This window comes from Uloborus diversus, chromosome 3 (genome assembly GCF_026930045.1).
Source record: "Uloborus diversus isolate 005 chromosome 3, Udiv.v.3.1, whole genome shotgun sequence".
NCBI lineage: Eukaryota > Metazoa > Arthropoda > Arachnida > Araneae > Uloboridae > Uloborus > Uloborus diversus.
In genome coordinates, this window is record NC_072733.1 from 186,554,400 (window position 1) to 186,575,529 (window position 21,130).

Below are 21,130 nucleotides of genomic sequence, written 5' to 3' on the forward strand. Positions count from 1 at the left end.
GATATTTTTTTTGTTCATTTTCCTTCGTTGATAATTTGTAAATTCATATCGATTGAAGACGTGTTAACTTTTAAACACGAATATATTTTTTTCAGAGCTCAGTCTCCATTGGTGTTGAACTGCACTTCAGGCGACGTCAGCCCATGTACTTGGGGAGAATATATAAACACATTGTTTACAATGACTCTGAAGTATCCTTTACCCAAAGCTTACCAGCATCCAAAATTAATATTGTGCAAGAACCCAGTTTATTATTTCCTGCTTTCAATATTTGAACACTACGTTCCAGCTTTCGCCATTGATGGACTTTTGAAGTTGAGCGGACGTAAACCTAAGTAAGATTTCCAAAAATTGCTTCTTGTGTATTTCTAGAAAATATTGCATCGCTTGAGTATAAAGTGAAAAGTTGTTATTTACCTTCTAAGTGGGATGTTTTTACATAGTTCTTTAATAATGAACAAATTGCATCATTTTTCTCCTTGTTAGCAAATTTTAAATAAAGTTATAAAAATTGCAACCCCATCAAGAACTTGTCTAAGGAAAAAAAAAAGTCAAATACAATCTAACAACTGATTTGAACTATTAGAAATAAACGATTAATTGTTTGATGAATGAAATTTTTGAAGTTGAGAAGCAAACTATTTTCGACTAATCACACCTACTAACCACTCCAGAGAAGTTTCCGCGGCAATCATCCGTTAAACATTGTAGCACAACCTTTTGCCGTGCACGACAGGTAGTGCCCGATTAAGATGTCAGGGGACCCAAGGCCAAATAATTTTTTTGGGGTCCTCTCGATTCAAATTTTAAATTTTTAGCCATTGGGGAAAAAAAAACAATTTTAGCTATTGACTAAAACAATGTTTGCTATTTGGGGGCCCTAGGTCACGGCCTGTTTAGTAATCCAGCCCTGGCGACAGGCACTATTTTAAGCGCATGTTTTAAATCCTTATCTGAATGAATGCCGAAAAGGGGGGAAAAATCTGATAGGCCTGTTCTTTCTTATGGTGGGGGGAAAATTTTTTAAGGTTAACTTGAGCTACATCACATCAAAAACGGGATATTTTTTATTTAAATAAATTTGACAGCCACTTTGAATCACAATATCTTTTACAGAATTGATATTTAAGCTTTGCTACTGTAACACAGTAAAAACAATTTTGTCAGTAGAATTACAAAGTATGAGCTTTTGATTGACCATTGTTCAGAATTTGACAATTAAAATCCGAAAACCAAATCCTGCCAATGCTACCCAAAAGCTAATTAGCTTAAACACACGAAAATTGTAGAATGTTTAAACAAGAGAATGTGCTGCTAAACTTTCAGCTCTCCATTATAATTAAATTTTCTGAAAGCTTATACTAAACGTAGAAATCCGTTTCACGAAGCTGTCCTTACATTTTGGGGCTCTTTAACAGGGGGATCCTAGATCCTCAGGATTTGTAAGTTGGAAGCTGAAAAGTTATTTTTGTCAGTTTCAAAGGCATAGGTATGACTCAAATTTCATAGAAAATAGATTGTCGGGTGGGGGGGGGGGGGGGGAGCATTAGGTCAGTTGACATGGAATGATTCATACGTAGCTGTCAACCCTCCACAGTCGTTCGTAGGATTCCCGAATATCGATACTATCTCCCGAACTCTCTAATAAAGTTAATATCTCCCGAATTTTCATCAAAACTTCGAAAAAAGGGGATTTTTCAGTGATTAGAATTTCAGAAAAAAGCCTTGCATTAGAACGATAACGATAGCAAAAACGAAGTATTTTTTGAGACATATTTATTTTATTTCCCTTCTCTTTAAATTTGTTTCCCGAAAAATTAGGTAAAATTGTTCCCTATTTTTTTTCTTAATTTCCTGAATCTTTACCTGCTGCAAGGAGTTTTTATTATCAATTACAAGAGAAAACATTGTTACGCATCTTTTTAAAATATTTTTCAAAACCTAACATTTTTTTAACTTCAAAAAGGGAATAATACAGGATCTGTAAAAAAAGTAATGACTCATTTTTTCCTGATGCGACTGTACCTCTCAAGTGCGCAGAGACTGGTTAGGTCGATGGTGGGGGTTGCTGGTGGGACTCACTCCGGTCCGCAGTCGCCTGGGAATCTTCGTTCGGACAGCATCGTCGTTATAGTGGACCTCTGTTCCAAATGTCGGTTCCAGCTCCAAAAAGCAGAGAACATTTGAGCAGCGTTACAAGATTAAGATTTGTGTGGAATTTGGCAAATCGGCCTCAGAGGCTTCAAAGATATGTAAGCAAGTGTTCGGAGATAATTGTCTGTTTAAGGTGCATGTGTTTCGGTGGCACAAGTGTTTCAAAGATGGCCGGGAGAGCGTCGAGATTGAATCTCAAACAGGGTGTCCGTCAACCAACAGAACGTAATGTGGAACATGTTGTGCTAAATTCGGACCACCGGTTAAGTGTGAGAACGATTGCAGATGAAGTTGAACTTGATAAAATGACAGTTCACAGCATCATCGCTGAAAACTTGAGAAATAATGGAAACACCTGCTTCATCCTCCAAGACTTCCTGGTCAATAGTGGTATCTCTACGCTTTCCCAGCCCGCCTACAGCCACTATTTAGCTCCAGTCGACTTCTTTTTATTCCCGAAGATGAAAACATCACTAAAATGGCATCACCATGGAAATCTGGTGGCCGTGATAGCGCTTGTACAAGACTTTTAAAAGACATTCTGAAAGCAGGCTATAAAGTAGCCTTCAAAGCTTAGAAGACTCGCTGGGATAAGTGTGCGCTAAGCCAAGGGTCTTATTTTGAAGAATTTTAGATGTGAGTACTAATATCTGCAATAAATTCTTAGAACACGGCTCAGTCTCATTACTTTTTATACTGACTCTGTAGTAATAGAACAAGAGCCCTTGAGCGCCAGAAAAATTTTGAGCCTTTTATACTATGACCTACGTCATAGTATAAAAGGCTCAAAATTTTTCTGCGTAAGCACACCACAGCTAGGGTTTGCAATCCCGCGTCAATTTCAGTCCCGCGGGATTTCGGGATTGTAAGGAGCCAATCCCGCGGGATTGACTTAATTCTTCAAAAAGTTAAGTCTTTATGTAAAAACAAATTGTGCTTTTTCGGAGGGACTGCTTTTGATACCTGAATTAATCTTATTTATCTCGAATTCCGTACACCAATTGTAGAATACTAAAGTCGCATCTCAATTAGCAACTATCGTTTGGTACGCAAAAGTGTACTTGAAAAAGTTCCAATGCGTCTTAACAATTCCTCGCTCGTATGGGATTGGAAAAGATTTTTGGCCAAAAAATAATGGGCTTGATGAAAATGCGTAATGTGGCTCCACTGTAGCTGGACCAAATATACAAAATTATTTTATTCATTACCTCATGCAATAAAACCTAGTTGAGTTACTTCCCTGGTGGCAAAAGGTTGAAAAACAAATCTGTCGGTGTTCCTCCGAATGGGGTAACCACGTTTGGACCCAGTGACGACAATAACTCATTTTCAATTAGCTTTGCAGTTACGTCAATGTTCCATCGGAACAACGATATATTTGATGAGCTTACTATTTTATTTCTCATTTAATCACGTCTTAACGATGCACAGTGTTGAGTTTTTGCTGACTTCAAATATTAACTACACTATCAAAGCAAAATCGACTCCGGTCACACTGTCCTTTTACCACGCAAACCCCCTTCTGTTGACATTCTAAATAACAATAAAGCAGTTTCCAGTTGAAGCACCTTAGCCATAACCATCAATTTACCACAGGGACAGACGCTAACTAAAACAGATTGAGGCAGTGAGAAGCAAAGAGATTAAGTGTTAAAACTTAAAATTTAGAGATAACCAGTACGAATGGTAGGTGAACCTTCTGTCTTGGGGCAAGAGATAGTGCTAGTAGCCCTGGTAGGTGCTGCTATACAGAATTATTTAGAAAATTTTTTCAATGAAAGCCTACCTAGGGCCGCAGCTTTAAACCCGTTTTACTGAAAACTTGAAAATGTTAACTTACTTGCTTCTCACTGCCTCAATTGTACTTGCGAGATCCCGTTTACTCACTTGGTCAGTTATGTTGCATTTGCTAGAATGCGTATTCTCAATAACACCCATGTTCGTATCAAAAAAAACTCGCCAACTTTGAATACCTTTGTGCTTGAAAAGTAAAATAAAGAATAACAAAGCTTCATTGCGCATAATTGGAAATTACTGCAACAAAGTGCAGCAGTACTGCATCAATAAGTGCAAGTGCTAGCGTGGGACCAGATTGGGCCCAATCGGTCAAATCGGCATGTAGCCGGGCTCTGACAGGTATACAGTGGTACGTAGATAAAAATAATTTTTACAGACAAATCAAAATTATTGAAGTAACCGCCGCGAGGGAGGTCGTGGCTTCTCGTACAAAGATAACAGATATAAAAAAAAAGAAATTTGTGAAAAGATGAACCAGTTTGTCGCCAAAGGCTGCTAGTAGTTGAAACTAGGGAGACTTGACCCAATTTTGGTTTTTCATTTCCCATTTTTTTCGTAGAATAGTTAGAACGAAATAAAAAAAATATGCATAAATCGTTTGCCATTTTGCACATTATTATGGATAAAAATAGCATAATTCCAAGTAGAAATGGTACAAAAAAATTATATTCATCAAGCCTGCTTTTTTGTCAAGGGTCTCTAGAGTTAGGGAGATATGATTCCCCTTATGAATGTAAGCAGAATCATAGGGTCTAGTGGGGGAAAGTGGTCAATGGGGTAAAGTGGTCATACTTCAAATAAATGGCTATAGCTTGGAAAAAATTGTTCGAATGAATCTGAAAATTTTATTTTAGGCTAGGGCGGTTAGAAACTACATTCTGAATACAAAATTTTACAACTGCCAAAAGTTTTATTTGGTTAAAGAAAATATTTTGTGTGAATACGAAATGTTTTTAAGTCTAAACACCTATTTTAACTTCCTTGGGAAATTTTGTTTGTTAGAATTGTGATTGACTGTACAGGAAGCTTCCTACATGTCTCAAGAACGTTCACTCATTCGCGGTTAGCTGAATCTATTTTGGATAATTTTTTAGAACAATTTAAGTAAGATGGGGTAAAGTGGTCATAATATTAGGCTTAACGAATATTGTTCTTCTAAAGTCATTTAATCTTCAAGTATAAGGCAGATATAAATTAAATATTAATTTCACTTAATATGTACTGTTTTTACAGTAAATGGGATTAAATATACGAGTATATGCGTAAGCATACGCATATACTCATGTAGGAACATATATACGTATTCACATAAATGCACCAATAAATACTTATGTATATGGGTATCTGCAAGTATTTTTTATCTGTACGGATATATATATATATTAGATTACACACGTATATACCCGCTTATACTCGTTTTTTTTTTTTTTTTCTTTTAACCATTTTCTCTGGTAGGCACGAATATAAGTGTACGTACTCGAGTAGACACTTACATACAAGCATATGATATACTTGCTTTTGAGTGAGTTTAAGCTCTGTTAGAGGGGAGGATAAGAAGTAAGAATCATAAGAAACATATGGTCACAACGCTGACGCGCTACATGCGCGTAAAGTCAGAAACTGATGGATAAGAAACCGGTCACAAATTTATAACACAAAGACAATTTTACACAACATTTTAGGTCTTAAGAAAGTTTTAGAGCGATTGATGAAATCTGTGGACTGCAGCTGTAATACATGCGTCGTAATAACGAGACTTTTGAAAAAAATTTATCAGTCTGCGCGTGCGATTAGTATACTAGAGCTACTACAGGCCGTAGCTTTCAACAACTGCTCTAAATATTTCTTAAAAACTAAAATGTTGGGTAAAATCATTTTTGTGTATCAAATTTGTGATCTGTTTTTCATTCATCAATTTCTGGCTTTGTGTACATGTAGCGTGTCAGCGACTATAAGTTCCTTATGATTCTTTGCTTCTTATCCTCCCCTCTCACACCCCTTAGATTTTTGTCCAAGAGCTTGAATTCCCTCTTTAAGCATACATGTATATTAGCGGATATACTCGTGTATACATACGTGTATTGGTGTATACATGTAGGTGTATACGTCTATACAGGAATATAATCGTGTTTACACCTAAACATACGTATATACTCGTCTACTCGCGTATATATATGGAAGCACGACAATAAAGTACAAAGACGCACTGGATGTATCCACTAATTAACTGGTGTATACCAATGTATGTATGTACGTACACTTGTGTATGTGTATATACGTCTACTATACATGTTTATACTCAGGTAGGCACGTATATACTCGAGATACAAGTGCATACACCCATATGATGTTGGTTTATACGCGTATATAAATGTGGCACGTATATACTTGTGTAGACACGTAAACACTCCTGTAGGTGATTACGTATACAGGATTATATACTCGTGTATACACGTATATACTTGAGTAGGCACGTGCATGCATGTATCTGATGTATACATGTATCTAATCATATATGAACGTGTTTACTCATGTTTACACGACACGTATATACTCGTGTATACCCGCATATACTTGTGCATATACTTGTAACTATAAAAATAACCGAAATATACAAATATTAGGATTATTTGTAACGGTTTTGCATCTTTTTAACTATGACTACTTTACCCCACCCCATGGGGTAACGTGGTCATAAATACATAGGGAAATGGAAGTGTTTTAAAACTACTTAAATCAATATTTTCCCCCTGAAATTCAATGTACCGTGTTCTTTAATAATGCAAAGTAAAAAAAAAAGTTGAAGTGATTAAAGAATTTACTGTATTTATTATTCATCTAAGTTAAAAACCGACGATTTTATACACTTTACCCTACCAGACCCTATATATTGAAATCAAAAACGCAGTTTTAATGGTGTTTTTTGTTTTAGCAATTGATACTTGAAGCGAATATATAAAATGCTCACCCTTTGGTGAAGTTTGAATTTTTTTTATTGAGCTATCGCGATTGCTTATTGCTTTCATTTGACTGTTTTGATGTCCTATCATTTTATTATTAACCTTACTCCATATTAGCAGTAGAGCAGAAGTTCAATTCAAAACTTTATCAGATCAGACCTAAGCAATATTTCAGTTACTTTACTACATAAAAACTTATTGGGCTCAAAGATTATTGGTATTTTAGTTATTTGTCAAATAAAAACAATTTTTTAGACAAATATTATATATTATAGTTATTCATTAAAAAACATAGGCCTCCATATTCACAAAATTAGTCATTGCACGAATAAAATCAAACCATTAGGACTAAATGACAATATTTTATCTATTTAGAAATTAAAATTCATTGAAAAAAACATCAAATTAAACAAAAGTATCAAATAAATCTTAGAGTCAAAGCTCCCTAGTTAGCTTTCTTTTGTTTATCTTAATTTTTTAGCAACTTAGATTAAAGTTTTATAAAACTACCGCTACCGTATATCAATAGATAGCTAGAAAAGTGACTAAAGCATGCATACTTTTAAAATTCATTTCCCTGAAAACTGGAAGCTAAAATCTGAAAAGTTCCAAAATCTTCAAACTTTACTTTTAAGGTACAGCTTCATTTAATACTGAATTTCTTGAAGAACACTGATAATTCTGAAATGGCTTGTCCCTGTAAAATACTGCTGTGTGACTGGCCAACCAATAATATGAATAAAATTTCCAAAAAAATATCCTTTTCACGGAAAAAACCATCATGGGTCAAGTCTCTCTAGTTTCCCCTATTCAAATAAATTAAGCTTAACAGATTTTAAGTGAATATTTTGCTTCGATAAAAACTTTTTGTTTTCTTGCAGATTAGTGTCACTATACCGTTTCCTTGATAAATCACTCGAGTCGATACAAACTTTTGTAGTGAATGAATGGAAGTTCAGTACGGATAACTTCAAATCTCTTGCAGAGAAAATGGACGCTAAAGATAACGAAGTAAGTAGCTAAATTTCACTTGAGAAAGAATGTATCTTTACATAGGGGGAATATATCGTCTTTTGATGTGTACTAGGTTCCTGTTTTCAGGGATTCGGTGATTTTCTATTGCCAGTTAGCTTTTATTCTCACTCAACAAAGCTTTAAATTTTCCTCCTGTCTTGTTTTCCAATTGTCCTATCTGTCACTACTATACCATCGCAGCGTTGCTTGAAAAGCGTTCGTTCGAAGCAATTTTCAATCGCGTTTCGGGAAATAAGATTATTCCTAATCCGATTTAAGACTTATTTCTATACAAGAAAGTTCTGTTGTGAAGGATGTGTCATAAAATTCCCTCCTTTTCCGCATTACAGGTTTCTCAAAAATATTCACACAAAATATTTCATTGCAAAAATACGACCCTAGCTCAGAAGTTTCTCCCTTACATACTATAATCCCATAAGTGACAGATGCTCAAATACGAGTAAAACTTCTTTGAAGAGTCTCATTGTTGCAGGTATTTTCTGTAAATAAGTTAACTTTCCTCCAAAGAACATACATATATATATATTTTTTCCTGTCACTATTTCTTCTCATCGATGTTAAAAGAAATATATATGAGCCCTAAGTTTCCAAATAGTAGAGTATTGGGCATATTAAAATATGAAAGTTTAAAAATGCTTCTCAACTTCTATATACAACAGTAGTTTTCAAGGAAGATTAAGTTTTCATTGATTAAAAGAGCCATGTCAAGGTGGTTGTTATTTAGTTTCTAGAACTTCTCGATTAACAGGTTCTATAACATCATGGTCAATAACGGGTACATTTTTCCGATTTTTCAAATAAGAGTCGTAGAATGGATTGTTTCCTGTAAACTCTGTAAATTCTAGCTCTGTCTGATCAGCAATAACATAGAAATTTACAATTTAGCAGAAAAACAAAACTGTGGGGTTTTTACCCCACAAAAGGGAGTAACGCCCGCAATGCGAGTCTTTACCTCATTTAAGATAAATGTGAATAAAAAGGGTGACTGCTTGATAAACATTTGATAAACCCCTTTGTATCATTGGTTTATTGTTACTCAATAGTAAAATATCTTGTAAATTTAAGCTTGAATTTTTGAGAACTGGTATCAAAACAATATTTTCTTCACTACAAAAGGAGGATTCCGTTACGCGGTAAAAACGACTGTCGCATTATGAAAAATTATTAACTGAGGCGTAGCTATCAAGGTACCAAGTACTCTAGGGAAATAGTGCATCAGTTGAGTCTTCTAAAAAAGCTATTGTGTTGTGGGCGGAAACGTGATATCCTGTGAGGTTAGTTTCTAAATTGCTTCTTCTTTTAAAATGAATGAGTTTTCCTGAGGCCCAGTAAATGTGCAATGCCCTAGAAATTTTTTTTGTAAAAACCAACTTTACATAGCTTTCTCCTTCTTCGCATATTGAAACTGTCTTGGTCACCTTAAGCAGGGATTAGCTTTGGGTTTTACTTGGCAGTTTTACTAGATGTAATACGGAAATATGTTTCTTCTTTGAAATCCTAAACTTTGAAGTCCTAGTTCTAGAGACTAAATAACTACCACCTAACACCTTGACTCTTTTAATCAATGATAACTTAATCTTACTTGAAAACTAATGTTGTATATGGAAGTTGAGAAGCATTTTTAAGCTTTCGTGTTTTAATATGTCCAATTATCGACTAGCTCCATTTTTCAGAGATTTATTCAGTCGAATTTTTAGAACTGAACTTTGTCTATCATACGAAACGAAGAACCGGCTGCAATTAAGCTATGTGCTTCATTACGAGCGATATCTGTCATAATTCCAAACTTTTCTCTTTTGCAGTTTCTGAAACAGGGAATTAAAGTTTAAAAAACAGTTAAAAGTAAAAAAAAAAGGCAGTTATGGGACTTCCGACAGAAGTGAAAACTTAAAAATACAATAGAGATTTCGCATGCTTGTACGCGCGCGCGTGTATGTGTGTGTGGTGTGTGTTTAATTTTCATTTAAAATTAATTATTGTATCAAAAATTAAAGTTTTACAACTTGTAGATTCAAAATATCAGTTAGTCTAGATTTTACGTTTATCATCTATGCGAGCAATCGATTAACGATTACATACATTATGGTTGGTCTATTTCAGTTCATTTATGAAGTAAATATTGATGCAAATGTAGGAAATATTAGAAAATAAATTCCTAGTTTGCGTTATTCAGTTTTCCATGCATAAAAGTAATAAATAATACACATACTGAACTTTCCACGCAATCAATTTACGGCATTAACCCTCTTAGTCCGGGAGCCAGCTACAAATTTGGTCAATCATTTCCTCTGGAACGATAATTTGTGAAAGACATCTGAGAATGGTTTCAAAACTCCTCGTGAAAGTCAGCTGCGTGTCTGTCCGTGGGTGGGATGGGCGGCGGTAGCGTCCCAATCATGTAAAAAAAAAAAAAATTAAAGTCGGTCATTTCCTTCCGGCTGAACCTTTGTCAAATGATAGTTAAGACATTATCTCGAACGAAATTAAAAAGTCGGCTGACGTAACGCGGTGAGTTTTGAGTCAGCTGGTAGGTCGAACTTGTAAAAAAAAAGAAAAAATCAATTTCCTCTCAGCTAAAAATTTGCCTAATGACAGCTTATATGCAACTATGAATAAATACACAAGTCTTTTAATAATCAGCGTTAGTTTCTAATTCCAATTATGGTAGTGTACGCGAGGATGGGAGGCATGAATTCACATCAGTATACAGAGGGGGCACAGGGTCTGCAAGGTTGGGACCCCCTGGTCTAATAAGTGGTACCTCTGCTCCTAGCCGTACACCCAAGAAATTTTCTTACTTAAGAGATCAATGGTGCTGTTTTTGAGGCTGTTTTCTCTAAAACATGCAAAAAGAAAATATATTAACTAAAGGCCGGTCATTTGGTTTGAAAGCTTCTCACTGGCCGGACCAAATCCATTCACGGGACGAACGTGACACACAGGCAGTAGGTTAGATACTACTATTGTATGCTATGCTAGCGTGTGTTACTTCTATCTTCAGAAATAACGAAAATAATTTAACGTATGTCACTTCTCAGATGAAAATTTGTAATCTGATTGTTAATATACTTTTCTAACTAATAAAGTCAGCTGGCAGTAAGTAGAGGGAAACTCGTCAGCTGGTGCATTCTAATAGGAGATAAATGCTCCTGCGGGTCATAACACTTTCAGTGTACCAGCTGACCATTTTTCCGCCGGGGTAGAGTCAGCTGACTTGTGTATTTATTCATAGTTGCATATAAGCTGTCATCAGGCGAATTCTTAGCTGAGAGGAAATTATGGATTTTTTTTTTTATGTTCGTTCGACCTACCAGCTGACTCATAACCCACCGCGTTACGTCAGCTGACTTTCTATTTTCGTTCGAGATAGTGTCTTAACTATCATTTGATGAAGTTTCAGCCAGGAGGAAATGACTGACTTTTAAATTTTTTTTACATGATTGGGAGGCTACCGCCTTCCATCCCACCCACGGACACGCAGCTGACTTTCACGAGGAGTTTTGAAACCATTCCCCGATGCCTCTCACCAATTATTGTTCGAGAGGAAATGATTGACCAAATTTGTACCTGGCCCCCGGACTATCTTTAGCTGACTTGCCGAAAAGAGTCGATATGCCTAGAGTTTGACCAGCATGCTGGGAAATTCGAATTTTGTGGCATGCTAGATTATTCGCGGTTCATTTCGGAAAAAAAAAGATTTAAAAATATGATTTAAATAAAAAAAATTCCATTTAAAAAAAAAAACCCACATGTATTATTCATATTCAGTATCATGATTTTTTACGTCATTATCAATATTATTATTTTATTCCGAAACTGACACTATAGGTTTATGGTAACCTAAATAGGAAATAAAAAACTTTGATTCTAATCTGTTTAATATCGTTTAAAGACTGCATCAACTGCACTTTTATATCTCGTTGTGCTAATATTGTAATCATTGGACATTGTTAAATTAAAAACACCATTAAAAAATTCAATTAATGGTAGATTTTTTATCATCTGCAAAGTTGATGTCGAAATCCCCACTCAAAATCATTGGCAAATCATCAAAGCTCTTCCCAATTTTATCTTGAAGTAATGCAAAAGCGTCTTTAAAATAAATTTTTAATACAGAAATTAACGTATTGCTCTTGAAGACTTATCCGGTGAAATATAAACCTCAACCATAACAATTAGCTGTCCATTTTCAGAGTGGCGACGGCAAACACAATGTACTATCACCATTGAGCTATAACATTAAGAGGAGAGAGAGCTTCCCATTCTTATACACTGAGGCTCACGGTCTGAATTTCGAACGAGTTTGGCAAAACCAATTGCATTATAAAACATCTTGTTTAATGTCAAAAGACCGCTTCTTTTGCCACAACGATTTGAACATATTAAGGATTTGAAAAATGCATGGCAAAAGGCTTTACATGATAAAACTTGAGTTTAAATGTTAAAAGTGCGATTCTTTTTCCATACTCGCTTGAGCAAAAAACGGACCGATTAGTTTGCTCTCCTCTTAGTGTTACAAGCTCAATGTGTATCACCGATATCAGAAACTTAATTTTTCCCCTTCTCAAGAAATAACCAGCGCCTAAAGAAATTTCACTTCAAAAAAAAAAAAATATATATATATATTAACCATTCTAAAACTAGAATAAACTGCACGAAACACATGCTAACAAAAATTTTAGCCTGAGTGAGGCATTAACACGCACTTTTTGGAGCTGCAGAAATTTACATCAAAACACAAGCGGAGATTTGCCCCATTTTGTCATTTTCTGAAAACGTGTTTTTCTGAACAGCTATTAGAATAACTACTACAACGCCTGCGGCCTAGGCTTTGCCGCCAACGGCGGCTCGCACAATCCGCCTCCGGTGGGCTAGTGTACAACTCTGTTCTTCCTTTGGCTTCGCTTCGCGAAATTTAAATGATGGTTTCGGGACGTAAATTACGTTCCTTCAAAAGAAAAGATGAAACAATTATCTCATCAAAAAAAAAAAACACATCGCCTACATCGGTGCATTAATAAACAACGTATTTTTTTTTTCCTGGTGCAACTCTTGAATCATTCAATTTTATTTCGCGCACCTTATAACTAAACCATTAACTCGAATTACTCAATAACTTCCGCTTTAAGCAGAAAAAAGAGAGAAATCACGAGCGCAAGATAACGTGGACTTGAGAAAGAAAAACCTTCGCTCTGCGAGTTACTTCCGCTTAGCCCCTTACCAGAATGATGGGGAAAAGTACTTCGAAAGAAGAACAGATATTGGATTTTCAAATCGTTTTTAATTAATATCTCCGCTCGCACAGCTATGCCACATGTAGCAAGGAAATTACGAATCTATCCATACCTGGTTCGATGCTCAGTTTTCTGTCGTTCACCAGGAGTAGCGATGACATAGTTACATACATATAAAGATAAATCAATTTTTATTAATGTTAGATTTTCACGAAAATGGAAAACTTAAATGCAACAGTATCAAATAGAAATTCGTCGATTCTTTTTTTCAAACCATAAATTTTACAATGTTCAAATAGTACATCAGAAAATTTAGCTCTAAGTAGTAAAAAACGGAATTACACCTTTTATTAATCTCTGGAGTGTCTGTGATCGACCAAAATTTCATGGGAAAAATAAGTTTCAATAGGATAAACCTACCATCTAGAGGCAAACCTCTCACTCCAAGATAGTCAAGTTAAAATGTCGGTGCGGGTTTTTACCATATACGAGGCTTTGCTCCCCCCACTGCAATTATTTTCATTGCTTGTTACATCATATAAGCAAATTTTTCTTAAACGTTATTTTTATATTATTTCCCCGAAGTTTAATTAAAAGACGTGTAATAGTGCTTTTGTTGTTTTGACGGAAAAAATTTCATCCTGGATTAAGCGAAAGTACTTTTAAAAAGTATTGGTACATTCAGGTACATGTTTAACACCTCTAAAACCGTATTTCACGCATTGAAAATACTCTTCAAAAATTAAGTCAAGTGTATATTCACGCTTTGCATTTTTGATAAAACTTCAACATCGTTGAAATTAAAAAAAAAAAAAAGTTAAGGTGAGTTCATGTAAGTGCGTCCCCTGAGAATTTTGGGAATGCTGACTTGAAGAGACTTCTGCCATGCATTGAATATGTTGGGAGAATGTCTAGTGATAATTCCTGTAAATAAAGATTGGCACTGGTACACATAAATAAAACCAGGCTTGGAGTTGATTACGAGAAAATGTAATCGATTACGATTATGATTACCAGCTTGAAAAATAGGAGATTACAATTATGATCACGATTATAATGCTCTGCCAAAACGTAATTACGATTACAGCAACGATTAGATTATGTCAAAAATGTAATCGATTACAATTACGATGTGCCGATTACGATTTTGATTACGATTACAGACTCGTGAGAGGAAATGACATGCACACATATACTATATTATTCTCATTATTATTTTGCGGCAACAATGTCATAGTTAAAAAATTATGATTTTTGATTGTGCTTTTAAATGCTACATAACTATTTTGACCATATATCCTGCACAGGTAATTAGGTGTCTTATATCCAAATGACTTGCCACATTATAATGCATTTTGTACATGATTTAAATTTTCATTACTATTTTTCATGCAACAAATACAGTTTCTAAAATTTATGTACTATATTTCTACATTCTATTCTCTACAATTTGCTATAATATTATTTAATTCAACCTATTTTTTGAAAAAAAAAAAAAAAAAAAACCATGCAAAACATGCATAGTATTAAAATATATTCAAATAGTATAAATAAATGATAGGAAAAAAAATGTTCAAAATAAATACTGCAATCAAGACAATTTTTTATTGCATTTTAATAATACCAATGCTTTAAATGTATCATGTTTCATCCTCATTCTCTGTGAGGTATAAAACTTTCAGGCAATACTGAATAACAGCTCAACAGGTGCAGATGATGCACAAATTGACAAGTACTTGGGAGCAATTTTGCTCAGTAATGGATATACATGAATATTAGGGTGGTCCAAAGTTTCGAAGGTGAAAATTTTTTGAGTCCTACCCTCCCATTTTGTTCCAATGTATTAAAAAATAAATCAGACAAAATTTGAAAATATTTCGATAATATTTAGAGGTAGCTCAACGCAGATAAAGTTTTCATCATTGCTGAATAGAACGCGTAAGACACACAATCATTGACCTGACTAAGGTAAAATACAATTGCTATTTTTATTAACAAGAAAACAATTGCTTTATAAAATTGCTATTTTATATAGAGGCTTAACAATAGCCATTGTGAATATACTTTTATAAATATAAGTAAATACATAAAACCTATTCCTTTAACAGTCGTGATCGAATAAATTTTCAACTTATTGTTGCTTATGTATGAATTTTTAATTGTTTTGGTTTTGATTTCACCACTGTTGGAATGGCAGTTTGCACTTATTTTTGAAATGCATATGTCTCTTTACTTTAAAATAACTGAGCATGGCAAATATATCAATTAGATCGAAAATCAGAGGTTTATCTTCTTAATTCAACCATAAGTGAGCTGACAGGTAGTAAACTACCTTCAATTTGTATAGCATTGGGTATGTTTCTTTATAACCATATTGAATTAAAGAAAACTGTAAGAGAATCTTCAAGAAATACAACAGAAGAAATAAAATTTTGGCAGAAAGCCAGAATACCTGTACAAAGACCACAAAACTGTAAGCCCAAGTTGGAAAAACTTTATTAACAATGGAAGTTATTGAAAAAAACAAAACAAAAACAGAAGTACAATGACACAAAAAAAGGTGAGCTTTGCAGGACTGGTGCCTAAATGACAAAGTTTCTGCAATATGCTTTGACACAACGAGTGTTAATACCGGGGAAAGCAAGGGTACCCGTGTTTTACTAAAGCAAAAACTAAAGAAAGGGTTACTATATTTTCCATGTCGACATCATATTATGGAATTAATTATTGGTGCAGTGTTTAATAAATGTTTGGGTTTTTCTTCCGCACTAGACGATTCCAGGCCTACTGGAAATTCATAGACAAAGACTAATACATCATAGGCATCAACAACAAGGACATTTTAGCACAAGTGACAGATGTAAAGGATGATACAATAGTATTTGCTGAAGGATTACTTCATGACATGCAAGCGAGAGGTGGCTATCGAGTGGTGACTGTCTTGAACTATGCTTAATATTTCTCTGTAAAGCTCCCCCACATGGTATCTAATTTGTAGCACCTGGGTCTATGAGTCATGCTAGATAGATGTCCAAAATTTTGTATTGTTTCAAAACATGGATGTTTTGAAACAATACAATTTACCATCACGACAATAGAAGAAAAGGTATTGCATAAAATATGCATATTTGTTGTACGTGTGTATTTAAAGGCTTGTATGACTGCTTCTATGCCTCAAAATGCACCGTATAACGATTTTAATGAAATTGTTATTGAAGTATAAAAAGATTGATGAAGACATAAGCACAACTGCAACGCAGAAATTTGCCAATCACCTGTGATATTTGTCAGAAGAGCTCGTGACATTAGCCCTTTTTGCCAATAAAGTGTCATACTGCATTAAAAGACAAATTGAAGTCGATGAATGAAGTAAACAGGAAAAATAATGTGGTGAAGCGCCCTAAGATTTTCTAAAACATTTTATGAATATGAAATTTGAAGAACTTGTGACAAAGGGGTCAATTTCATTTTTTCAAAGCATGGGTTTATTGATACCTTCATTCACGTAGATCCAGAAATCTGGGAGCTTCAGGAGGATTTTAAGAAAGCAAAAAAGATTATTCAAGGAATTTCAGTTGTTAATGATAATGTTGAAAGGGGCATTATAGCCCTTATAAAAGAGTTTAATGGAAAAATGACACACAATGAAGAACAATTCCAATTCTTGTTGCAAGTTGTCGCAGAACATTGACGAGCTTATCCCGGATGTAAAAAGCAGAGTGTGTAATGTGCACTAAGGAAAGTCATATACATAACTGTTGAAATATTATTATTGTGTAACTATTTTTAACTTACAAAATGCTGGCAATTTTAATTAAATAAATTATATGCTTTTCCTAGCGTCAATTTTATTTCTATCTGCATTTATGGCATAAAATGGTAAAACGCGGAACTTTGAGGCTGTTGAGCTACCTCTAAATGTTAAAATTATGAGCTCAAACTTCACAATAATTATTTTTTACTCAGATGGAACCAAATGAGGGGGTAGGACCAATAAAAATCAGGAATTTTTTAAAAAAGGCCTTTTTTAGACCACCCTAATGAATATTGGATCCCCAGTATTCTAGGGGATCAATATTATGCTCATTTGGTGCGCTAGTTTCATACGCATTTATTTCGCTTTCGATTTTCTCCTGTATTAAGGAATTATTATTTTTGTAAGTGCTGGCTGGTTTTTCTAAAAATGCGAACAATTTCCCTTTTTTTGCAGGCTGTTTTGGTGACACATCTTTTGTGTCCTTATATTCTGATTCAGTGCAAATGTTATGACAGTCTTTGTTAGACATTATTTCTTCCTTGATAATTTCTTTTATTTTATTTTTTGTGCTTGAATCATACCAGTTGCATTTGAGCCTTGGGTCTAAAAATGAAGCCACTTGAAATGCTTCCAATTCTTCATAGTGACTCATTCTAGAAGTTAGTGCTGACAACAGCTTTTTACTGTCGTATTAGAGTATTGCAAATTTTTGGTCAGGAGGTCCTCAAGATGGTGCTTGAACACTCTTAAAGCAATATAATTGGAAAGCACTTTAAAATTAAAAATGAGTATAATAAGTTTTGCTATGATTTCCAGGCATTATTTTTTCCCCCACATGCATAAGCATTTTATAATGATATTTTTATATCTCAGTTTCAAAAACAAGTGTTTTTACAAAGGTTAAAACTAATGTTTTTAAAATCTTTAAATGCAAACTTTTTTCTCTTATATACCTATTAAAAAGTATCAGCATTGAAATATAAAGCATAAATTTAAGATTAAATTAGATGTGAAAATATTTTGAAAAATCACTTATCAGAGTGATGTCATCACAAAAATCAAAGAACCGTTAAGAAAGTGCGTGTGAATGAGCACTGAAGTGCAAATCCAAATTCGCTCTTCTTTTGACAAAATTACTCCTCTTCCGCCAATGAAAGTAAAAAAAAAAAAAACACCAAAGGCATAAAACTGTTTTTTAGAACTTTGTCGAAACGAAAACATGTGTTCGTACAGCACTGTTGATATTGTTCTTTTTCCGAGGTGGTAGCTCCGCTTGTTTGTCTATCATTCACAGATGAAAAGGAAAATTGATGACCAATCCAACTTGGGGACGCGTTTCTGTCAATGACACCTACAGGGTACGAAACCCACTAAGATGCGGCATGTTTATGACCCTTCGCCAACGAGCCCTTTTAGCAGCAGGGCCTAAAGGCTCTGCGCTCTGCTGTCTAGTCCTTTGTATGTTTCTATTGAAGTCTTATCTTTTCCTCAGTCCAGATCCCATCGTCTGCATAGCATTGTAGAAACGCAACTTGAAAGTTTTCACTTTCAGCAAGTCGGGATTACACGATTACGGAACAAAATTACGATTATCTAAACTTAGATTACAATTACGATTATGCAAGAAACACTTGATTAAAATTACGATTACAAGATTACGAGTGTCCCATTGACAGATTATGATTATGATTACAATTACACAAAAATGTAATCGATTACGCAGATTACGATTACGTAATCGGCGATTACTCCAAGCCTGAATAAAACACAATCAGCGGTAACTTAAATGTCTTGTACAGAACTCTAATGTGAAGATTGAGAAGGTTACAGTTTCGTTTATTTTGTTGTCATATAAAACAACTGAAGTCAGCAAGTGTAAGTTGTATTTTCAGTAACAAGACCAGATTAGTAACCAGATTTTGTTTATAAGAGGGGTCACACTTTCCCTTTCTTTGAAGTAAGATGGAGTAAGTGCGTTGCATATTCTGGGGCAAGTGCGACAACATGCTATTTGCTTTTAATTTTGCATATAATCTCTATTTTCAGTTCATTCTTTATTTACCCTCTTAAATATGTTAAAAATTCCAATTGTGCATTCAATTCGGAAAATTGTGAGAACCTATGCTCGAGAGAATGAATGGATCCAAGAGATATCGTATTTGAAGGATAACCTCTTAGCAATGTTAGTCTTTGTAAAAACTGAAAAATGAAGTGTCATTAGATAATTTCAACGCAGCAGTTAGGTAATTTGGCGTTCCAAAATGAACTTCTGTAAACCATTTAAAAGCTAGGCGAGGTTGGATATCTTCGTTCGGTAGAGTTACTGTGATTCTTCAATTGATAGAAAGAATACAAAGAGTTTAGATGAAAACAATGATTATGAGACAGAAATGAATTTACAAGCAATTAACGATAAAGCTTTTCTGGCTGAAGAAATCGGAAATTAAATATTTAGAAAATTAAGATAGGAGAATTGGACCATAGTCTTCTGTAAATTGGGAAAATCAAAATATGTGTAAGAGAGATCAAGTCATTAAAAATCATAATTATATACAAAAACTATACATGTAGGTTTCTAACGGAAAAGATACTTTAAAATTCATCAATACAGTGTAACATTCTTGCTCAATTCAATGTAAATATAAATGTGTGATGAAAGCGGCCGAGGGTCGCACTTACCCCGCCACGTAGGGAAAGTGCGACCCTTAGAAGTAGTGCCTTAAAATAGAACTTTAAAGCTTCTGTTTATGGTTTAATCGCCATAATATATGCTTGAAAACCATAAGAAAGGACCTGAAAATGAACCTTAAAAATTAAGTAAACGTACAAAATTTTTTAACAGAGCACCATCCTACAGAAACTGATCTTTGAAAGTTAGGGTACGCACTTACCCGAACTCACCTTATTTGGATTTTTAAATTGGGTGTGACATTGAAATGATATAAATCAGTGTGTGTATATAAAATGTCATATTCTGAACGATAAAATCAAAACAATACACATGTCTTCTTTTCCTGCCATTTTCGTAATACATAAAAGTTAGTTCCTTTATGAAATCTATAATAATTATCATCAGTTTCCTCCTCCCTCTATAAAAAAAATTAAGCATTTAAGAAGTACTTTCTACGCTTCGAAATAAAACGCCAGCAATATTTCTGAATATATTAAGGTTAAATGCATATTTAAATACAATTATCAAATTTTTTAGATGTTCTATGTGGATCTAAAGGGATATGGCGTTGATGAATTGACTAAAGATTTGCCAAAAGGAGCACCATTTTATCAGTGGGATATCGATAGAAAACAGTTTGCAGAGCGGATGAAGACTACGTATATGTAAGTACAGCTTAATCTTTTCAGTGTAATCTTTTTTGTTTAAAACATTTGTCTACATATTACTAAAATCTTCCGTTCTTTTTCAGTCGCAATTTGCTGACAAGTTTCATCAAGTGGGTATTTCTCATCTGTATGATATCTATAATTTTTATGCTAGGGACTCAAATTTACCAAAGATGTTTGTCATAAACTCAATGTCCGTAACTAACTGTAACACATTTTCAGTCATAATAAAGAATATTCACCTTATAGTTTTTGCTTCAATTTCTTTTTAGGTTAGTAAAAACATTTTTATCAAAGAACTGTATTGGCACAAAATCTTCGGTGTTCAAGCAAAACTCTAAGCCTAAAATTTCGGTTTTCAGACATTGTCAATTTAAACTTCGAAATCGTAATGAAAAATATTAAATCATTTTAAAGACTCTAAACTCTTACTGAAAGTTTATTTAAGTAATTTTTCAAATGTATAATTTGCTTACATTATGAATTAACCAACTGTAAAATCTGATTCAGCAAGGATTTATCAAAACTTACTTATGGACTAAATAAACTTTTGCCGGAACTGCGCCGAAAGATTTTGCATATCATATATTCGCATCAAATTACTGATCAACAACTTGATCCTTGCTTCAGTCACTAACAAAGAATAAGCTGTTAAAAAAAAAAATGCTATGCTTTCTATATCTTTCCTCGTGGATAGGAAAAAAAAAAATATATATAGAAATGCCAAAATACGTACAGTTGGAGAGCTGGGGTCACATTTTGAGAAGGTATTTAAGGCAAGTTGAAACTGGAAAAAGTCGAGGAATATGGAATCAAGTCTGCCCGGGCGTTTACGGTTATTTCAGGCAGCTAGT

General features: G+C 34.2%; 1 protein-coding gene across 1 annotated transcript in view; it reads left to right on the plus strand.

The window, feature by feature from the left end:
• LOC129218447 (putative fatty acyl-CoA reductase CG5065) overlaps positions 1 to 20,513 on the plus strand; it is a 62,331-nt gene extending 41,818 nt beyond the window's left edge. The window contains exons 9-12 of the mRNA XM_054852722.1: positions 96 to 335; positions 7,793 to 7,922; positions 20,146 to 20,273; positions 20,360 to 20,513. Coding sequence (XP_054708697.1) covers positions 96 to 335; positions 7,793 to 7,922; positions 20,146 to 20,273; positions 20,360 to 20,462 — 601 coding nt within the window. The 3' untranslated portion in view covers positions 20,463 to 20,513. The remainder of the gene's footprint in view (positions 1 to 95; positions 336 to 7,792; positions 7,923 to 20,145; positions 20,274 to 20,359) is intronic.
• The last annotated feature ends 617 nt before the right edge of the window (positions 20,514 to 21,130 follow it).